The sequence below is a fragment of the Mus musculus genome, chromosome 12 (genome assembly GCF_000001635.26).
Source record: "Mus musculus strain C57BL/6J chromosome 12, GRCm38.p6 C57BL/6J".
In the NCBI taxonomy this organism is placed as follows: Eukaryota; Metazoa; Chordata; class Mammalia; order Rodentia; family Muridae; genus Mus; species Mus musculus.
The window spans coordinates 70,106,920-70,121,966 of record NC_000078.6 but is presented as its reverse complement, the minus strand read 5'-3'; the positions used below and the strand labels follow the sequence as shown (position 1 = coordinate 70,121,966).

Sequence of the window (15,047 nt, the reverse complement as noted above, 5' to 3'; positions counted from 1 at the left end):
CTTGAGTTTTGAAACAATGTGTCTCATATAAAAATGTGTCTTTTTTTTTTTAATTTGGACTTGTGCTTTTTCTTCTAATTGGGTACTCTTTGAAATGTCAGTGCAATGAAGGGATGCCAAACTTCTTCATGGGCATATTGATTTATTTTCTTAAAAGCAATTCAAGGTCATAAGTAAATAAAGGCAGTAATTAAGGACCAGGAAATGGCCTCGGTCAGTTGATGGGACTGTTGCTCCAACATCCTCTTTGCAAGCCGCTTGTTGCATTAGCTAGATAATAGGCAATGAACATTAAAAGCACTATTTTCCTCCTTGCTTTCAGTCCCATTATCACAGGCCTCTGCTCCCCAGAATTGTTCCAGCAGCCACATGGATTCGAGGGATCAGATCCAGCCATCAGCCCTTGCAGACCCTGCACCAGAGCAAACACATCTGAGGTAATATGAAAGCATCCCTCTTTTGCTGGTGTGTATGTAAAATTGTACTGTTCTTATTCATAAAGGATATTCAAGTTTTCTGCTGTTGATTCTGTTGTTTTAAGTTCTATCCAGACAGCTGTGCTGTGTGTGAGCATGTTCACAGGGGTGGGCGTTGGGGGTGGTGTTATGTGTCCACTCTGCTCCATATGGAGCCTACAGAACAACCTTCGATTTCATCTTTGGGATCACCACCCACCTCTTTTGATACAGGGTCTCACGTTGCGCTGGAGAGCACCTAATTAGCTTAGACATCACCTAATTACCTTAGACATCACCTGTTTCCACCTCTCTAGCACTGGGACAGTAATTGTACACCACTGTACTTGGTGTGTTTGTATGGGCCCTTGGGTCCAACTCAGGTTGCCCCAGGCTAGGCAGCTGATTAAAAATATATATTAAATCTATTTATTTCTGCTGGAGTATCTGCCTGGGTATATACATGGAGGTCAGAAAGCAACTTTCAGGAGTTGATTATCTTCCTCTACCATGTGGGTCTCAGGGATTGAACTCAGGTCATTAGGTTTGGTGGCAAGTGCCACTGAGCTCCAGGCAGCTAAATTTGTGTTTCTATTTAAGGCATTTGGTATAACCTTGAACTAGAACTTTATAGTTCTCTAATACCTCCAAATTCTTTTTATTTGTTATTCATTTTCAGGTTGTTTCTATATTTTATTCAAATTTCTTTGAGTTTGGGAGAATTTTCTTAAGGTATCTTCCTCAATTTCAACATATATGGAAATGAACTTTTGGACTTTCCCCTCTGGCTTTCCCTTGGATTCCATCTCTTTGTCAACAGCAGTCTTTTTCTTTTTGATCCAACTCCAAACCTTTTGCCACTCAGGATATTCTTCCTTTTCCCCCCTCCCAACCCCCCCCCTGCACACTCCCCCCGCCTCAGCCACTTACCTACTAAGCTCAAGTATTCAGTGTGAAGGATGGTCGTTTATTTTTTATTTTCATGTCCAGGATCCTGAATCAGTCCCTTGCTGTATTCTTCTGGAATATTGTAATGGACTCTATTGGCTTTTGCTATTGACCCCTAGCTCTTTAGCCTGTCTTTTATAACTTCTATTTGAGAAAGAGAGGGAGGGAGAGAAAAAGAGTGAGGGAGAGACAGACAGACAGACAGAGAAAGGGACAGAGATTGTACTTATCTCCTGGTTGGGTAGCTACAATAGCTCACAATTACTAATTTCTGTAAAGCCTATTCTTTGAACTGATGCTCAGATCTCTCTTCAGCAGCCCCACCTGTCACTTCCCAAGATTGTTCCTCCATAGACGCATCTTCCCCAGCTTCATCAAGACACTTCTTGGGTCATCCATCTGGCAGAATCCAAAAGTGCTTTTCAAGGCTCTGTTCACATATCCCCTCTGGTCATAGATCTCCAGGCAAAAGTACTTACTTCTTATTCTATTCAAATATTGTGTTTCTGTCTTAGGTCAAGGTTAGAATCATACTCTTAGAAGAGTGTGTGCGGGGAATGGAAGGCTCCCAGAAGAGACCAGTGAGTGTGGGTGGTATGAGGAGGGAAAGACTCTAAACAAGGGGATTTTACTCCAAGTCCCAAGAGAGTAAGTATCTCAGTTGGCCTTCTATTAGGACTCTCTGTGTATGCATTTGTCTTCTTCATGACAAGCCCTGAGCTCTCATACTCCCTTTCTGAGCAGTCACTGGCTAGAGATTGCCCCTCCCCCAAAAGCACTTCCTGTTTTATCTAGATGCTCATTGGCCCATTGGTATCCCCTGAAGGAGTGTGAAGGAGCAGAAATATCTTGGAGCTGCTGGCAAACCGTTCTCAGAGCAACGTCAGCCTTGGGCATTGTTGTATTCTGCCTGGGAACCATTGGATCAAGCATGGTTGTAGTGGATATTGAAGCACTGAGGAACAAGGACTGCTTCTTAGACATCTATATCCCTACCACAGTCAGACTATGCTCTGCAGCTGATAAGGGCTTACATAGCATTTATTGACTCAAATAAAATACTCCTCATGCAATGATCTGTGTTTTCTGATCATTTTGCTGAAACCCCTTACCCTCACCCCAATGGTTTTAACTCAATTTATAAAATTCATGGTTTATGGAGTTTCAGAATTCGAGGTCCAACTTTTCTTCCTGGTACAGCAACGTGCTCGGCACATCTCTTCCAAAATTCCAAGACAGGCTGCTTGCTCTGCTCAGTAAAGATGCCAACCCGAGAATCATTTCTGAAAGATCACAGTCATCGTCATTGCCAAGAGAAGGAGTTCTTGGCACGCACAGAACCTGGTTCAATCTGAGATGCCAGATGGTGATTTCAACTTCAGCTAAATTCCTGCTGAAAAGTGTTTGAACTGCAGATGAGAGAAGCGTCTATGACAAATTTCCAAGCGCGAGATGCTTCAGAGGAAAATGGCAAGTGTTGAGACTCCCCAGCCCCCAACAGCCACATGCATACATACCTCCGAACTACTACAGGCATCCTTGGCCAAGATTCCCTACAAAGATGCCTTTGCTTCTGAGAGCGCTGTGGATCCCTGTTGATGTTCACTGAGCTTCAAGTACATTCACCTGATCCGCTGAGAGCAAATGCCATTCAGCTCATCAGCAGAGCTTTGGCATAGCACATTCCTACTGCTCCAGAGATGGCCTTTCCCTCTTCACCAATAGCACCACCCTCAGGCCAGTTGATCATTGCTGTTTCTTCCCTCCTAAAACACCATCAAGCCACGGGCTGCCTAGGACCTCCTTTTGCAGGTTCTTCCTATCCACATCTGTGTCAGGCCTTGAGGATTGTTGTCCTTAGAAGACAACTACTAACATTTTACCTCTTTACAGAGGTTGGTCCTTTGCTTGAGGTAATACCCTTATAAGAGCGCTTCTTCCTCTCTCTGTCTTGCTCCACCCACACAACACACTCCCTTGTCCCTTTCTTCTTGGCACACTTAATTACCCTTAATAAAGCATTACCTGTACAAAGCCTCACCTCAGAGCCTGTCAAGGAGCAGACTCAAGATGATTCAGGGCAGTGGAACAGTTCTGGGAGAACCACGCTATTAAATAGAGGGCAGTGCTCTCAGAAGCAAGGGGTGTGTACATTTCTACTTTACCAATCCAGAACTCAGAAGGTGAGGTGAGGAGATGGGTCAGTAAAAGGCATGCTCCACAAACACGAGGACCTGAGTTCAGATCCCCAAACACCCACATAAAAAGCATGGGGCAAACAGGCAGGAGGATCCCTTAGCTCACGGCAAGGACACCAAGCTAAATGGATGACTTTTATGCTCGGGGAGAGACCCAGTTGCCAAATGTAAGTTGGAGAGCAATTGAGGAATACACCTGACATTGATTTCTAGCCTTTCCACTCACACGTGTGTGCATATGTACATGCACGCACATATGAAGGCATACATACACATACACAAAGACAGAACCTGCCAGCTAGGCATTTACAGGATAGCTAGTTAATAGTAGAAGGTCCGTTTGCAATGGTGTGTGCAGAGGCGGAGAAGCAAGGAGAACACTATCCTAAAAGCTGGTTCAAGCGTCATTAACAACCATTGTCTACCTGGGCCTCACTGGCAAGAAGAGAGCATGGCTTTCAGAGCTGGCGACAGAACTGGTGACACAGCTATGTAACAGGAGCTGGTCTCTGAGGCAGACCTACGGAGGCCTACAGGGAGGGATCTGGGTGCTTCTGCTTCCCTTTAAAGCTTGTCAGTGACCCCATCAGCTGAAACTCATAGGACTCCAGGTTTGGGGGAACCATGCTCATCAAGGTTCTCCTCCTAGGGCAACGGACAGGTGGAGAAGGGCAGAGAGAGGATGTTCCCTTGAACAAATGGGAGCTATCTAGCATACCTACCACAGACAGAACACACACGCATGCACGCACGCACGCACGTGCACTGTTCTTGATTTTCAAGCCTTTTATCAGAGTCACATAAACAGACACAATTTTTTTCTCTCTGGTCTTTTTTTCCTTTCTGTCGTATTTGTTTTCACTTTGGAATACCCAGACATAGGCTACATCGCATGGGAGCAAGGACCCTTTAACAATCAAGAACCAAAGTGCATTTTCATTAGCGTCTGAGAATGGCCACTGGGTACCTCGGCCTTGGCTCTCATACAGCAGCCTCTGAGTCAGAACTTTCTGTAGACGGAACATGACTCACAAGAGTTCACTGCCATAAAGGCAAATCGTCCCTGTAACCTTGGAGCTTTGTTTCACTGAGGTCTGAACGTAACCTTAGGAAGCCACGCCATTTCCGTCCCAGTTGAAAACAAAATGCAAACCAAAGGTCCTCAGGTTGCTCTCTGTAGTGCTGTATCAGTTGGTCGCACTGCCATCAAACCCTTCAAAGAGGCCATCGTTACTTAGATTAAGTCCCAGCGTCCTTATTGCTGGGAGCAATGACATCTCCTCATTGGTCTCATTTTCTCTTTTCATAACTGGTCATGTCATTTCCTGCTTCAGATTTGAACTGTTGAAAGAGTAAGAGGAAAGACCACCTGGTTGTTTAAAAGCCTTTGAGATTAGTTATGGAAAACAATATGGGTCCTCACGATGTGGCAGGGGCTGATGTGAGTGGGATGGAGGACGGATGAGACCGAAGCCCTCCCACACTTCCTTGGAGGACCAGTAGATGCCAGCCATTGCCTTCTTGGTCTCTGGTCCTCTCTGCTAGGCTCCCTGCAGATTCAAAGAATAAATGAGGCAAATGTAAGCAGTTTTCCAGTTCGTCATTTCTAGGTATTAAAGCACTGTACAGTGGGCTCCTTTTTCTTGAAGGTTTAGTTTAAAAAATACTTCTGAAGAACCGAGGGGTTTAGAAGGTGTCCAGTCTTAAATATCATCACTTTGACAACTTGCATTGTTTCAATGTAGCTATTTGGGTCATCTATAACCAGTCCCAGGGAGCAAATGCTATGGAGACGGGCCCAGGCTTGGTGTCAGATGCATCCACTTTGTGATCTTAGCCCAGCAGTAGCTATCAGTCTATATGACCAGTCTGAAGAGAGATTAGCTACAGGCAAAACTACACAGCAGGTGCCAAAGAATCACACAAAAACAAATGCAAACTATCTTATTGGGTTTTAATACTGATTGATTGTTGAAAAGATAATATTTGGGACATATTGGATCAGATAATATATTAATTTTATGTGTTCATTTTACATTTTAAAATATGGCCATCTGCAAAGGCTTGAGCTACACGTATGGCTTATGTTTAATTCTACTGGACAGAGCTGTTTCAAGTAGGTCCCCAATTCTTACAAAAACTCAAAAGTAGTCCCATTTGGCAAAATATCATTTTCCATCCAAAGCTCTTTTATTTTAAATGAAGATTTCACATCACATTGGTCAAGTGCTTACGGAAGAAACATTGCAGCTTTTTAAACTCAAATTCCATTTCCTTCTTCTTTGATTGAAGCCACAGTGACCAGCACTTTAGAATGGCAGACCATTTCCAGATTCCTGACTCAAGGAACGGGATGGTTCCGTGATAAAAACCAGTCCTACCCCACCATGAACATGCGCCGTCCTTTCAGTGTGAGGGCCACGTGTCCGAAATGAACCTAGATGCTCAGCCCGAAAGACTCTCGTGCTAGAGGACTGATTCCTACTGTGCTTTAACTTCTGCACCAAAGAAAAAACATGTCACAGAGGCAAAGGCACCGGCTGTGCCACAGGACTGATGATCTGGACGGAAAGGAAAGCCGTGGGAAGATTCGGAGGTACAGGCGCAGAACAGTGGAGGGAGGTCGGCTTCCGTGCAGACATATCTTAATGGTGTCCTTGCCCTCTGCAGTGCTAGGATCTGTGTAAGCTGCCCAACTTGTTCAGATCCAATGCTGCCCCCAAGCCACATGGGTATCTTTCCTTCTGCCAGGGTAAGAACTGAAAACACTTCCTCGGAAGACCAAGACAACCAAGGGTACTTTCAGAATCTGAGTGGAGCCGTCCTCTCCTCTCATTCACCTCACAGAGGAGAGTGAAGCAGTCCTAAGGAGAGTTCCCAGGGGCAAAGGCTAAAGGCCACTTCCATCCACTCCCTCCTCTCTGCTTGTGTTCTTTCTTCCTGCCTGGCTGTTGAGGCTCCCCATCTCTGGCATGTGTCTCTGGGATACAGGCTGTTTTTCTCCCTCTTTCTTTCAGTACCCAGTCTCCTCAGGGTCAAAACAGACATCTTTCACTCAGTTCCTCTGCTAGCCAGAACAAACAAACAAACAAACAAATGAAGTACATTCCTAAACATCTCCCTCCCTTCTTCCTTCGTCCTTCCCTCCCTCTCTCCCTCCCATCCTCCTCTCTCTCTCTCTTCCTCTCCCTCCCTCCCTTTCTTTCTTTCTTTCTTTCTTTCTTTCTTTCTTTCTTTCTTTCTTTCTTTCTCTCTAAGTTTTGGAGACAGTTTCTCTGTGTGGCCCTGGCTGTCCTAGAACTCACTCGTTGACCAAGTGGGCCTCAAACTTACAGAGATCCTCCTGCCTCTGCCTCTGCCTCCCAAGTGCTGAGATTTAAGGTGTGCGCCACTAGCCCTGATTACTTTTATCTTTTTCATCAAAGTCTACTTCCCTCATTTCTTTCTCCAGTTCTTCTTAACTGTCCGGACTCTGATCAGTTATAGTTTCCCACCCGTTTTGGAAGCAGGAGGATCAAGAGCTCAAGGCCAGCCTGGGCTACACATTAAAGGTAGGTGTGGTGGTGTACTCCTTTAAACACTAGAAGGCAGAAGTAGGCGGATCTCTATGAGTTTGAGGCCAGCCTACCCTACACAGTGAGTTCCAGAACACCCAGGACTTTGTAGAGAGATTCTGTCTCAAATAAAACAAACAAACAAACAAACAAACAACAACAAAAATAGTTTCCCCAGGAGGAAATAGAATGACATACTCTTCCAAGGTCTGTGCTTCAGTAAACTTTAAAGTTTTAACCATCTGACAACTCTAGTCCTATATTGTAGAATGTAGCAGAAAACAACCCCAAAGACAACAGGTGCAAGTACTTGAAGGATCCCAGCCCCCTTAACAAGGTTCTGTAAAATGAGAATTAAAATCAGAAGCAGAGGGCTAAGAGAGATGGCTCAGCAGACAAGGGCACTGCCTGCTCTTTTCAGAAGACCAGGGTTCAATCCCCAGCACCTGCATGGCAGCTCACAACTGTGTGTGACTCGAAGATCTGACACCTTTACACAGACATATGTGCAGGTGAAACAGCTCTGCACTACAAATAAGTTATTTTAAAAATCAAAAGCAGATAAACTACAACAAATAAAAGGTGAAAATTGGCTTGCAATAGGTATACCACTAGGCAAAGGCTCACATTTCTTTTCTTTTCTTTATATCATATGTACAGTGGAATTAAAACTACTTCGGCCAAGCCGTAGGCTGATTCTGAGAGAAGTCTTGGTTTCTAAGGACTAAGACCTGCCTGGCCCTGAGCAGCCTAAACATGCAGGCACGTAGTATTAAAGAATCTGCCTCAGACAGGGCTCTAGTGTCTCACGCCTTTAATTCCAGCACTTGGGAGGCAGAGGCAAGTGGATCTCTGAGTTGAGAAACCTTGTATCAAAAAAAAAAAAAAAAAAAAAAGCCTCAGACTTGCTCTCACCAAGCCTGTACCGCCCGCCCTGCAGCACCCAACAGCGAACTGCCTGGCTCCCTGCTGTTCGCTTCCCTGTGGTGGGGCTGGAGGCAATCCCAACCCTAACTCCACCCTTCCCATCCTTTCAAAAAACCAGTTTTTCTAATTACACCATCCCTAGCAATACGAGCTTCCTCCTCAAGTAGTGAAATCGAAATCCAATTTCCCTTGCCCCAAGGATCACAGCTTCCGAACTAAGGCACTAAGTACCTCATCCTCAAGGGTTCTCGGTGGTTAAAGGACTGAGCGTATGGAGAGATTCTCGGCATGGCAGATCTGACATGGCAGAATCTGGGCCGAACAAGGAAGCTGCTTCCTCACTCTTCCCCTCCGAGGCTGTGGGTGGTGTGAGTGCCCACGGAACATCATTCTCTTCTTCATGACATCTCTGTAAGTATCCTGGTAGAGGGTTGATGAATGGCGTTATAATACTGAATAGCTGTGCTTACAAACGTTTGTATGTTTCTGTGTTAGAGCATGAAAAAAATGCCTCTTTTTTATTCTCCCAGATGCTCTGTATTGGAGAAAGGTTTGGATTTTTTTTTTTTTTTAAATAACTGGTTTTGATATTTGACATTTTGAGATAACTGGATTCCTGTAAATTGTAAGAAACAGTATGGAGAGACCCTTTAAATGCTTTATTTGGGTTTTCCACTCTACAGAACTATACACAGTATAATCAGAAAATAATAAAGCAGGCCTTGGTCAGCTGGGGGCCCCAGGAAAACCCTTCTCACTGGTCCTGCTTTGTGAGCATTAAACTCTAGGCAGTTTGACACACATAATGTGATGTTCTGAATCTCGGACTGTGAAGGGCTTTCTGTGTGACGCTCTGGCTTCCGGGCCTTCCAGCTTCCTGCTTTTGAAATGCTATGGTGTCTACCTCCTCAAGGAGACTGACCTAAGAGGTCACATCAGTTGGTTCCAGGAGCCTGAACTTCCCATTGTCCTTTCTGTGGCCTACAACTCTCAGTGGCAAGGGGGCTTTGCCCAGCGTTCTTGTGGAAATAACTTGTGGATGTAATAAAATCAAGACATATCCTTCCTTCCACAAGGGCTACTCATGGATCCTGCAAAGAAGTTGCCTCCGGGCCCATACCTCCCTCCACCTCTAGCCTGGATTTGCAATCCTGTTTGACTACTTGGTATTTGGAAGCATAGGAAAGGGAAGAACACTTAGATATAGTTAGCACTGGTTTTGAGGGTAACATATAGAGCAGGCATGGGAGAAAGCAGCAGGATGGGGATCCACCCAGCAACCTTGATGGCAGAAGGACCACCAATTCCAATGACTTTCTGTTCTGCGCGGCTGTAACAGAGGGTTGACTGCATTCTCCGAAGTTTATACAAGGGGCAGGGCACCTACGAGAATGAGGTGGGCAGCTACTGATGCTTCTAGAAAAGGTAGGATGTCCAGAGGCCTCAATGCTCTCCAGGGTCCTTTGCTTCTTGGGGCCCTTTCCCATGACCTTCAAAGGGCTCTCTGGAGCTAGGGAACCCAGGGTCACCTGCAGGTGACAGAGGTACCCGCCTCCACTTAATGTCCATCAAGCTGGGGTCTTCGCTCTCCCGAAACGTTGTGGGTTCTGTGCCAAGCGCCAAGAACTAGTAGATGCCTTTGAGAGGAAAAGGAGGTGGTGGGCAAGGGACCGCGGGGTGGCAGTGCCAGCTGGTACGCTGAGGCGACCTCTGGGTGCAGGACTGACACGCGGAGCCAGGGCGTTCCCAAATTCAAATCTCCCTGGCGGGGGCTCGCACCCGCCGACTCTCAGCCGCTACCCGCTCCTCCCTCGGCTGCGGCGGGAGGAGGAGCCGCGCCCTGGCCGGCGTCCCCTTGACTCCTCCCTGCGCGGCCAGGCTCTTCCTCCCCCGCGGCCCGATCTCCGGGTGGCGGCGGCTGAGCCGGGAGCAAGCGCGCTGGGCGCGGCCGTCCCGTGCCGCCCGGCCAAGCCCGAGAGTCCCGCGGTCATGGTCTGTGCGGTGGCGCGGGGCGCCTGAGCCCGGGACTCGGTAAGCGACAAGCTGGGGAGCCCCGGGGGTCGCGCGGCCTGGGAGATCGAGGAGGCCTCGGCTGCCAATGCGCGGTCTACGAGGGACCCCGAGCGCCCTGAGCGGCGCAGACCCGCAGATCCCGGTCCTGCACGCGGTGCGGCCCCGGAGGGGTTCTGTCGCCGCCGGGTGGCGGCTCGGGGGAGGGGCGACGGCGGGGGCGGAGGATGCGCCGGCGCGCTTTTGTGAGCGCTGGCCCCTTACATATGGAAATGACGCCCGCGCGGGTCCCTAGTTGCGTCCTCTGGAAGGACGCGTGCCCGGCTCGGCGGCGTGGGCTGCTCGGTGTCGCGGCGCTCGCAGGGCCCTAACAAAGCGCCCTTTGCTTGCAGAGCTCCGGAGGCGGCCGGCGTGGGCGCTCCCCAGAGGCCGACGGAAGGTAGGCGAGGCCGGCGGGGCCGGACCACGGGTCTGGCGTGTGAGCTCTGCGACCCGCGAGGGGACAGGTGGAGTGGGGACGCCGCTCGGGTTGCTAGGAACCTGGGCTGGCCCGCCCTCCCGCCACACCTCCGCCTCCCAGACCTGCGGCGCCGGGAGTGAAAGCTGCCACTGTGCCTCGCTCCAGCAGCGGGCAGGAGCTGGAGCGAGCAGAAAGGGTTCTTGTTCTGTGGGTCGAGACCACCCAGGCAGCCCCGAGATCCAGAAGCTGAAGGGGAAGCCTGCGTGGGGAGCCCCTGGGTGTCGATCTGAATCTCTTGGGAGCGCAGAGCTGCTTGGAGTCCTGAAAGTGGAGATTTTAGAAGGTGCGTAGGATCCGTGCAGGTAGAGACTTTTGGGTGCAGCTAGCAGGAAAGGGTGGTAGTGCGTCGTGACAGTTGCTCTGAAAACCGCGAGTGAGGAATGAAGTGAGGAGAGGGTGTAGGTGGGAGAGAAGTATCCAAGACTCGGGTCTGAACTGTAGAACCACCCCCACTTCCCCTAAAAAGACAAGGCTGATGGAAACCAGCCTCCGCTTAAAGCTCTGTTAGTTTGAGAGAGGTTGGGAAGGAAGGATGGTGCCCTAGCCTCGACCCGGAAGGTGCTAACGAAAGGGGAGCTGGAGTCCTGCATTGCTATGGATAGTATTTCCAGACAACTTTGTTATGAGACGGTCTCATCGTCCCTTACCTGGGACAGACCCTTTCCAGGCGGTGAGGAAGTCCTGAGGAGGCTTTCCCTGCAGCTCAACCAAAAACAGATTGTGGTTGTCTGCGAGGCTGCCACGGTAGCGTTTAGGGTGCTCATCCCAGTTAATCTCACGATAGCACCTGAGCTTGGCTCTTGGACCATGAACTATTTCTCAGTTGGGTTCGCTCTGATAGGTCACCTTAGCATAAATTTTATATGTATGCTTTCCGAAGCTTAACAAACCACAAGGGAATACTTTCCTGATACCGGTGTAGCTTTTTCTAGGGTCTTCTGCAATGGTGAGCACGGGCTATTAGAGGCTGACCTGGAATATTAGTATGTCTTGCTGTGGAATTGAAAGAAGCGGTGAAATATCCCGACTGTTCATCAGTAACATCTCAGGCTGGCTGAAAGAGAGGAGTTCGTGCTGTCTCTTCAGCTGTGGTTGGTGTTCATAGGGAGGTGATCCGGGGCAGCGGGTATTGGCAACCTGCCTATTTTCAAGGCTCTCTGATGTTTTAGAGGGAAGCATTCTGAACTGCAGTGTTGAGAAAGCAAATGGATTGCCATAAGCAAAGGCATTGCCAACACACAGATGCTGGGACAAGGAAGAGGAAGCCACCCTCTATCTATGCGGTCCTCTTGTTGAAATGTCACGGTCCAGTCATTTTAATAGGTGCTCGCTCAGAATGTCACAAGTTCTTTTTTTCTTATTCCCTTTCATTTTAGATAATGTAATGGCCCTTCATATCAGAAGATGTTACCCCACAGGACAAGAATAGGGGGCTCCACAGAATTCTGAACAGTCAATCTTAATAGTCAGTGTTCTTATCACGAGTCAAATGTTGTTCAAATAAATAGTTTTAAATGTCACTGTAAATGACTTTTTAACATTTTACCAGTCTTGATGCTTCCATTTTGTGTTGATAATGAAAATACATTTTCTAAGCCTTACCCTGATCGAGGGCTTGGCAGTTACATCAGGATGTCTTTAGAGGGATTCAGACAGCCTGAACCTTTTAGATGCTTACTTTTATAAATGCCAACTTATGTGTAAGCCAATAAATAATGCAGTTTGAGTTCTGGCTATTGATCTTACATCTATTTATTGGCCAGAGGCTTGTGGGGCGGGCTCACTGAACCCAACAAAAAAGGTGTATTTATCTGGTTATATTCAGAAATGAGAGAATTCAAAACATTATGGAATTATGCAAATGAGAAACTTCATTAGAAATTAGCTCTCTTCTTTACTGCAATTAGTACAAGCGATTATACACTTGCTCTACGTGGAAAGTGCTCAGAGCGTTGCTCTCCTAATACCTCAACAGAGTTGGGGAAATATCATCTGTCGATGTGATGTGAGAACAGGCATTTTCTACTCAGGCCCTAGGAGGCTCACAGCTTCACCCATCCTAAATTAATTTATGTAAATACAGCTCAAGAAACGAAAGTTGTTTCAGGCTTTCCTCTTCCTTCCTTCTTTCCTTTTTGTAAGTAGCAAACACAAAACTCTGTTTAGTGTTTTTGTTTTATTTTGTGTGTGGCTCCTCTAGCTTTGTAAGTAGTTGAATATAAGTTACTGGATCTGTTGTGCGGAGCTGTTGTTTTTCCTTAACTGATTAGGTAATTCACCTGCTATTAGGTATAACAAAAGCCTGGATTCACATTAACCTGCAGGGCAGTGAAATCCTCACTCTGGTTTAGGTTGAGAGTAAATGCTGGCACATTGTGCTAGCCTTGGCACAATTAAACTTTAGAGTAGGTTAGCAGAACAAGTGTTCTTTCAGACTCCTCTGAATGTGAATTTTCCCTGTTCAGTGGCATGTAGGAGTTTACCTACTTTTTTCTACCTCACCTCTGTCCCTGCTGACGCTGTCTTGCTTTTGGTTTCCAGCTTGAAGGCAGGAGGCACTGTTTGAGTTGGGAGGAGGCATTTGGCAGTTTGTGGCTAAGCAGCAAATAGTACTTTGAAAAAGTGTTTTAAGTAAAAAATTGGGGAGTCAGGGGTGGGCAGGGCATTGCTTGTTCTGGAGCTGGTGTTGTATTTGAGTTTCTTCTCCTTGTTATTTCCTTTTATAATAAAATTAGTATAAGATTAAACCTGGAAAATTTTGCAGCTGGCAAAAATGTAGGGGGAAAAAAAGGGAAGAAAAAAAAAAAGAACACTTTAATTTGATTATGGTTCATTATTAGGGTCTAATAAAGGCATAGGTGAAAAGCCTGAGCAGGCAGGGTTTGTCTGTGTTCATCACTGCAGTCCCAAAGTAATGTAGTTAGTCACTTGGTGGTCACTGCCTGGGCTGTGCCCCCACTCCCCCAACAGCTGTGTCTGAGCACAGGTCCAAGAGCATCTATTATGATGCTCTCTTGAAAGGGGAGAGGCTGAGCCTAGAGGGCCACGCACACGTGCTGCTGCAGAGCTGTTCAGCTGCTGGGCCATCTGGAAGGGAAATAAAAGGCCTGGGCTAGGGGCTGTGTGTGGCATTGTGTTTATTTTTATTTGGTTTGCACTTGCCAGTCTTTGTCTCCCTTTTACTCCCTCTAGCCCAGAACCCACCCTGTCTGGGGTTCCAGACTTACAAGCTCCTTTCTATAACCTGGTGTGGGGAAGTCCACACATGCACTTCACACTGACCTGGGTAGAGCTGGTGACTTCATTACACCAGTTCTACCTCCACCTATTTCTTGGAAGTCCCTGTTGGCACCGTGTTTTCATCAGCTGGGGTGGGGGGTGGGGGTTGAATAAAGAGTGCATACAGCACAGACATGTGACCGGTGTCTGTCTGTGGTCTAGTGACAGCCTTGTTTTGGGTTCACTGGGAGGAAGATGCTCGAGTAACTGTCATTATGACCGGTTATTGGGTAGTAAATGTTTTGATTGCTCGCTCTATACATCTGCCCCTTATTTAACAGTCCCTAGTTAGAACGCCAGCATATTGCCCACACCAGGCCTTTTATTCCAGAGGAGTCATTAATGGCTTCTGACTAGCTGTTCTCCTGAGGGTACGGTTGTCATCCTTAAGCCGGAATTGCTCTTTCCAACTTCAAGGAGGACTTACTACTCCCATTCAGCTTTTTTGTAAGTTTCCTGCTGCGGCTGGGTGCCTGCTGGGCCTGACTCTGGAAAGTACTGGCTTCCCAGATTAGACCCTAAGTATTCATTGGTGGAAAGACATGGACTGGTGCGAGATTCCTGAGTTGTATCCATTCCTGAAGGTTGGGGGCCTTTATGGTTGTCTCATGTAAAAGTGCATTTCTTCTCAGCCTCAAATCCCACTGCTGCTTTAGGACAAGAGGGTGCCTGTCATAGATGCGTGTTCCTAGAGACTTGTAGGCTGTACTCATTCGGTCTATGGACCAAGGTAACCGGGATCCCCCACCATCCCGCATTCCAATTTGGAGCAGTGTGTGGCTTGAGACCGTCCAAGGTTTTCTTAGTACTGTCCAGCCGGGTGACACAGATCAGGGAACACAGGTTGTTCAGTCCCATCGTTGCATCCTGTGAGCATGTGTAGGGCTGAGGGACAATAATGGTCACACCAGTAGAACCTTAGCCCCTCCTCCACTATAATGCTGTGTCTTTGAATAGGTTGCTTAATTCTTCCTAGGCCCAATTTCTACATTTGAAATAGGGAAGTGATACTATCTATACCCCCGAACTAGGAGGATTAAATTATATGATCAAGGCGGTATACATAAAGTACCTGGCATAGGCCGGACTCCTAGTAAATGCTGGGAAGAACATAATGCCTTCTGAATTCCCCACTATGTCCCAGCCTTTCTGCAGC

At 47.3% G+C, this 15,047-nt stretch overlaps 2 protein-coding genes across 16 annotated transcripts in view; one reads left to right on the top strand and one right to left on the bottom strand.

Annotated features, from left to right (window-relative positions):
• The first annotated feature begins 8,155 nt into the window (after positions 1-8,155).
• Positions 8,156-15,047, top strand: part of Nin (ninein) — a 102,377-nt gene continuing 95,485 nt past the window's right edge. For 4 of the 15 annotated variants that reach the window (XR_003949997.1, XR_003949996.1, XM_011244009.2 and 1 more), the window contains exons 1-2: positions 10,029-10,113; positions 10,485-10,531. The gene's annotated coding sequence lies outside the window, so the exon portion shown is untranslated. Of the gene's footprint in view, positions 8,494-9,910; positions 10,114-10,337; positions 10,532-10,808; positions 10,896-15,047 lie in introns of those variants that run through there. The other 11 variants (NR_104397.2, NM_001286080.2, NM_008697.4 and 8 more) reach the window with 7 other exon arrangements.
• Gm9997 (predicted gene 9997) lies at positions 8,727-14,749 on the bottom strand. The gene is made up of 3 exons (XM_030247034.1): positions 14,640-14,749; positions 11,260-11,308; positions 8,727-11,070 (listed from the first exon to the last, which is right to left on the bottom strand). The coding sequence occupies exons 1-3, from the start codon at positions 14,747-14,749 to the stop codon at positions 10,384-10,386; spliced, it is 846 nt and encodes a 281-aa protein (XP_030102894.1). The 3' UTR covers positions 8,727-10,383.

Excerpts from the sequence above, each read along its gene's own strand:
- Gm9997 (XM_030247034.1), bottom strand. The coding sequence starts at position 14,749 with ATGGGACTGAACAACCTGTGTTCCCTGATCTGTGTCACCCGGCTGGAC. Across the intron at positions 11,309-14,639 it reads CCAAATTGGAATGCGGGATG|GGAAAGCCTCCTCAGGACTT; the intron begins GTGGGGGATCCC and ends GTTGAGCTGCAG. Across the intron at positions 11,071-11,259 it reads CTGGAAAGGGTCTGTCCCAG|GGGAAGTGGGGGTGGTTCTA; the intron begins GTAAGGGACGAT and ends TTGTCTTTTTAG.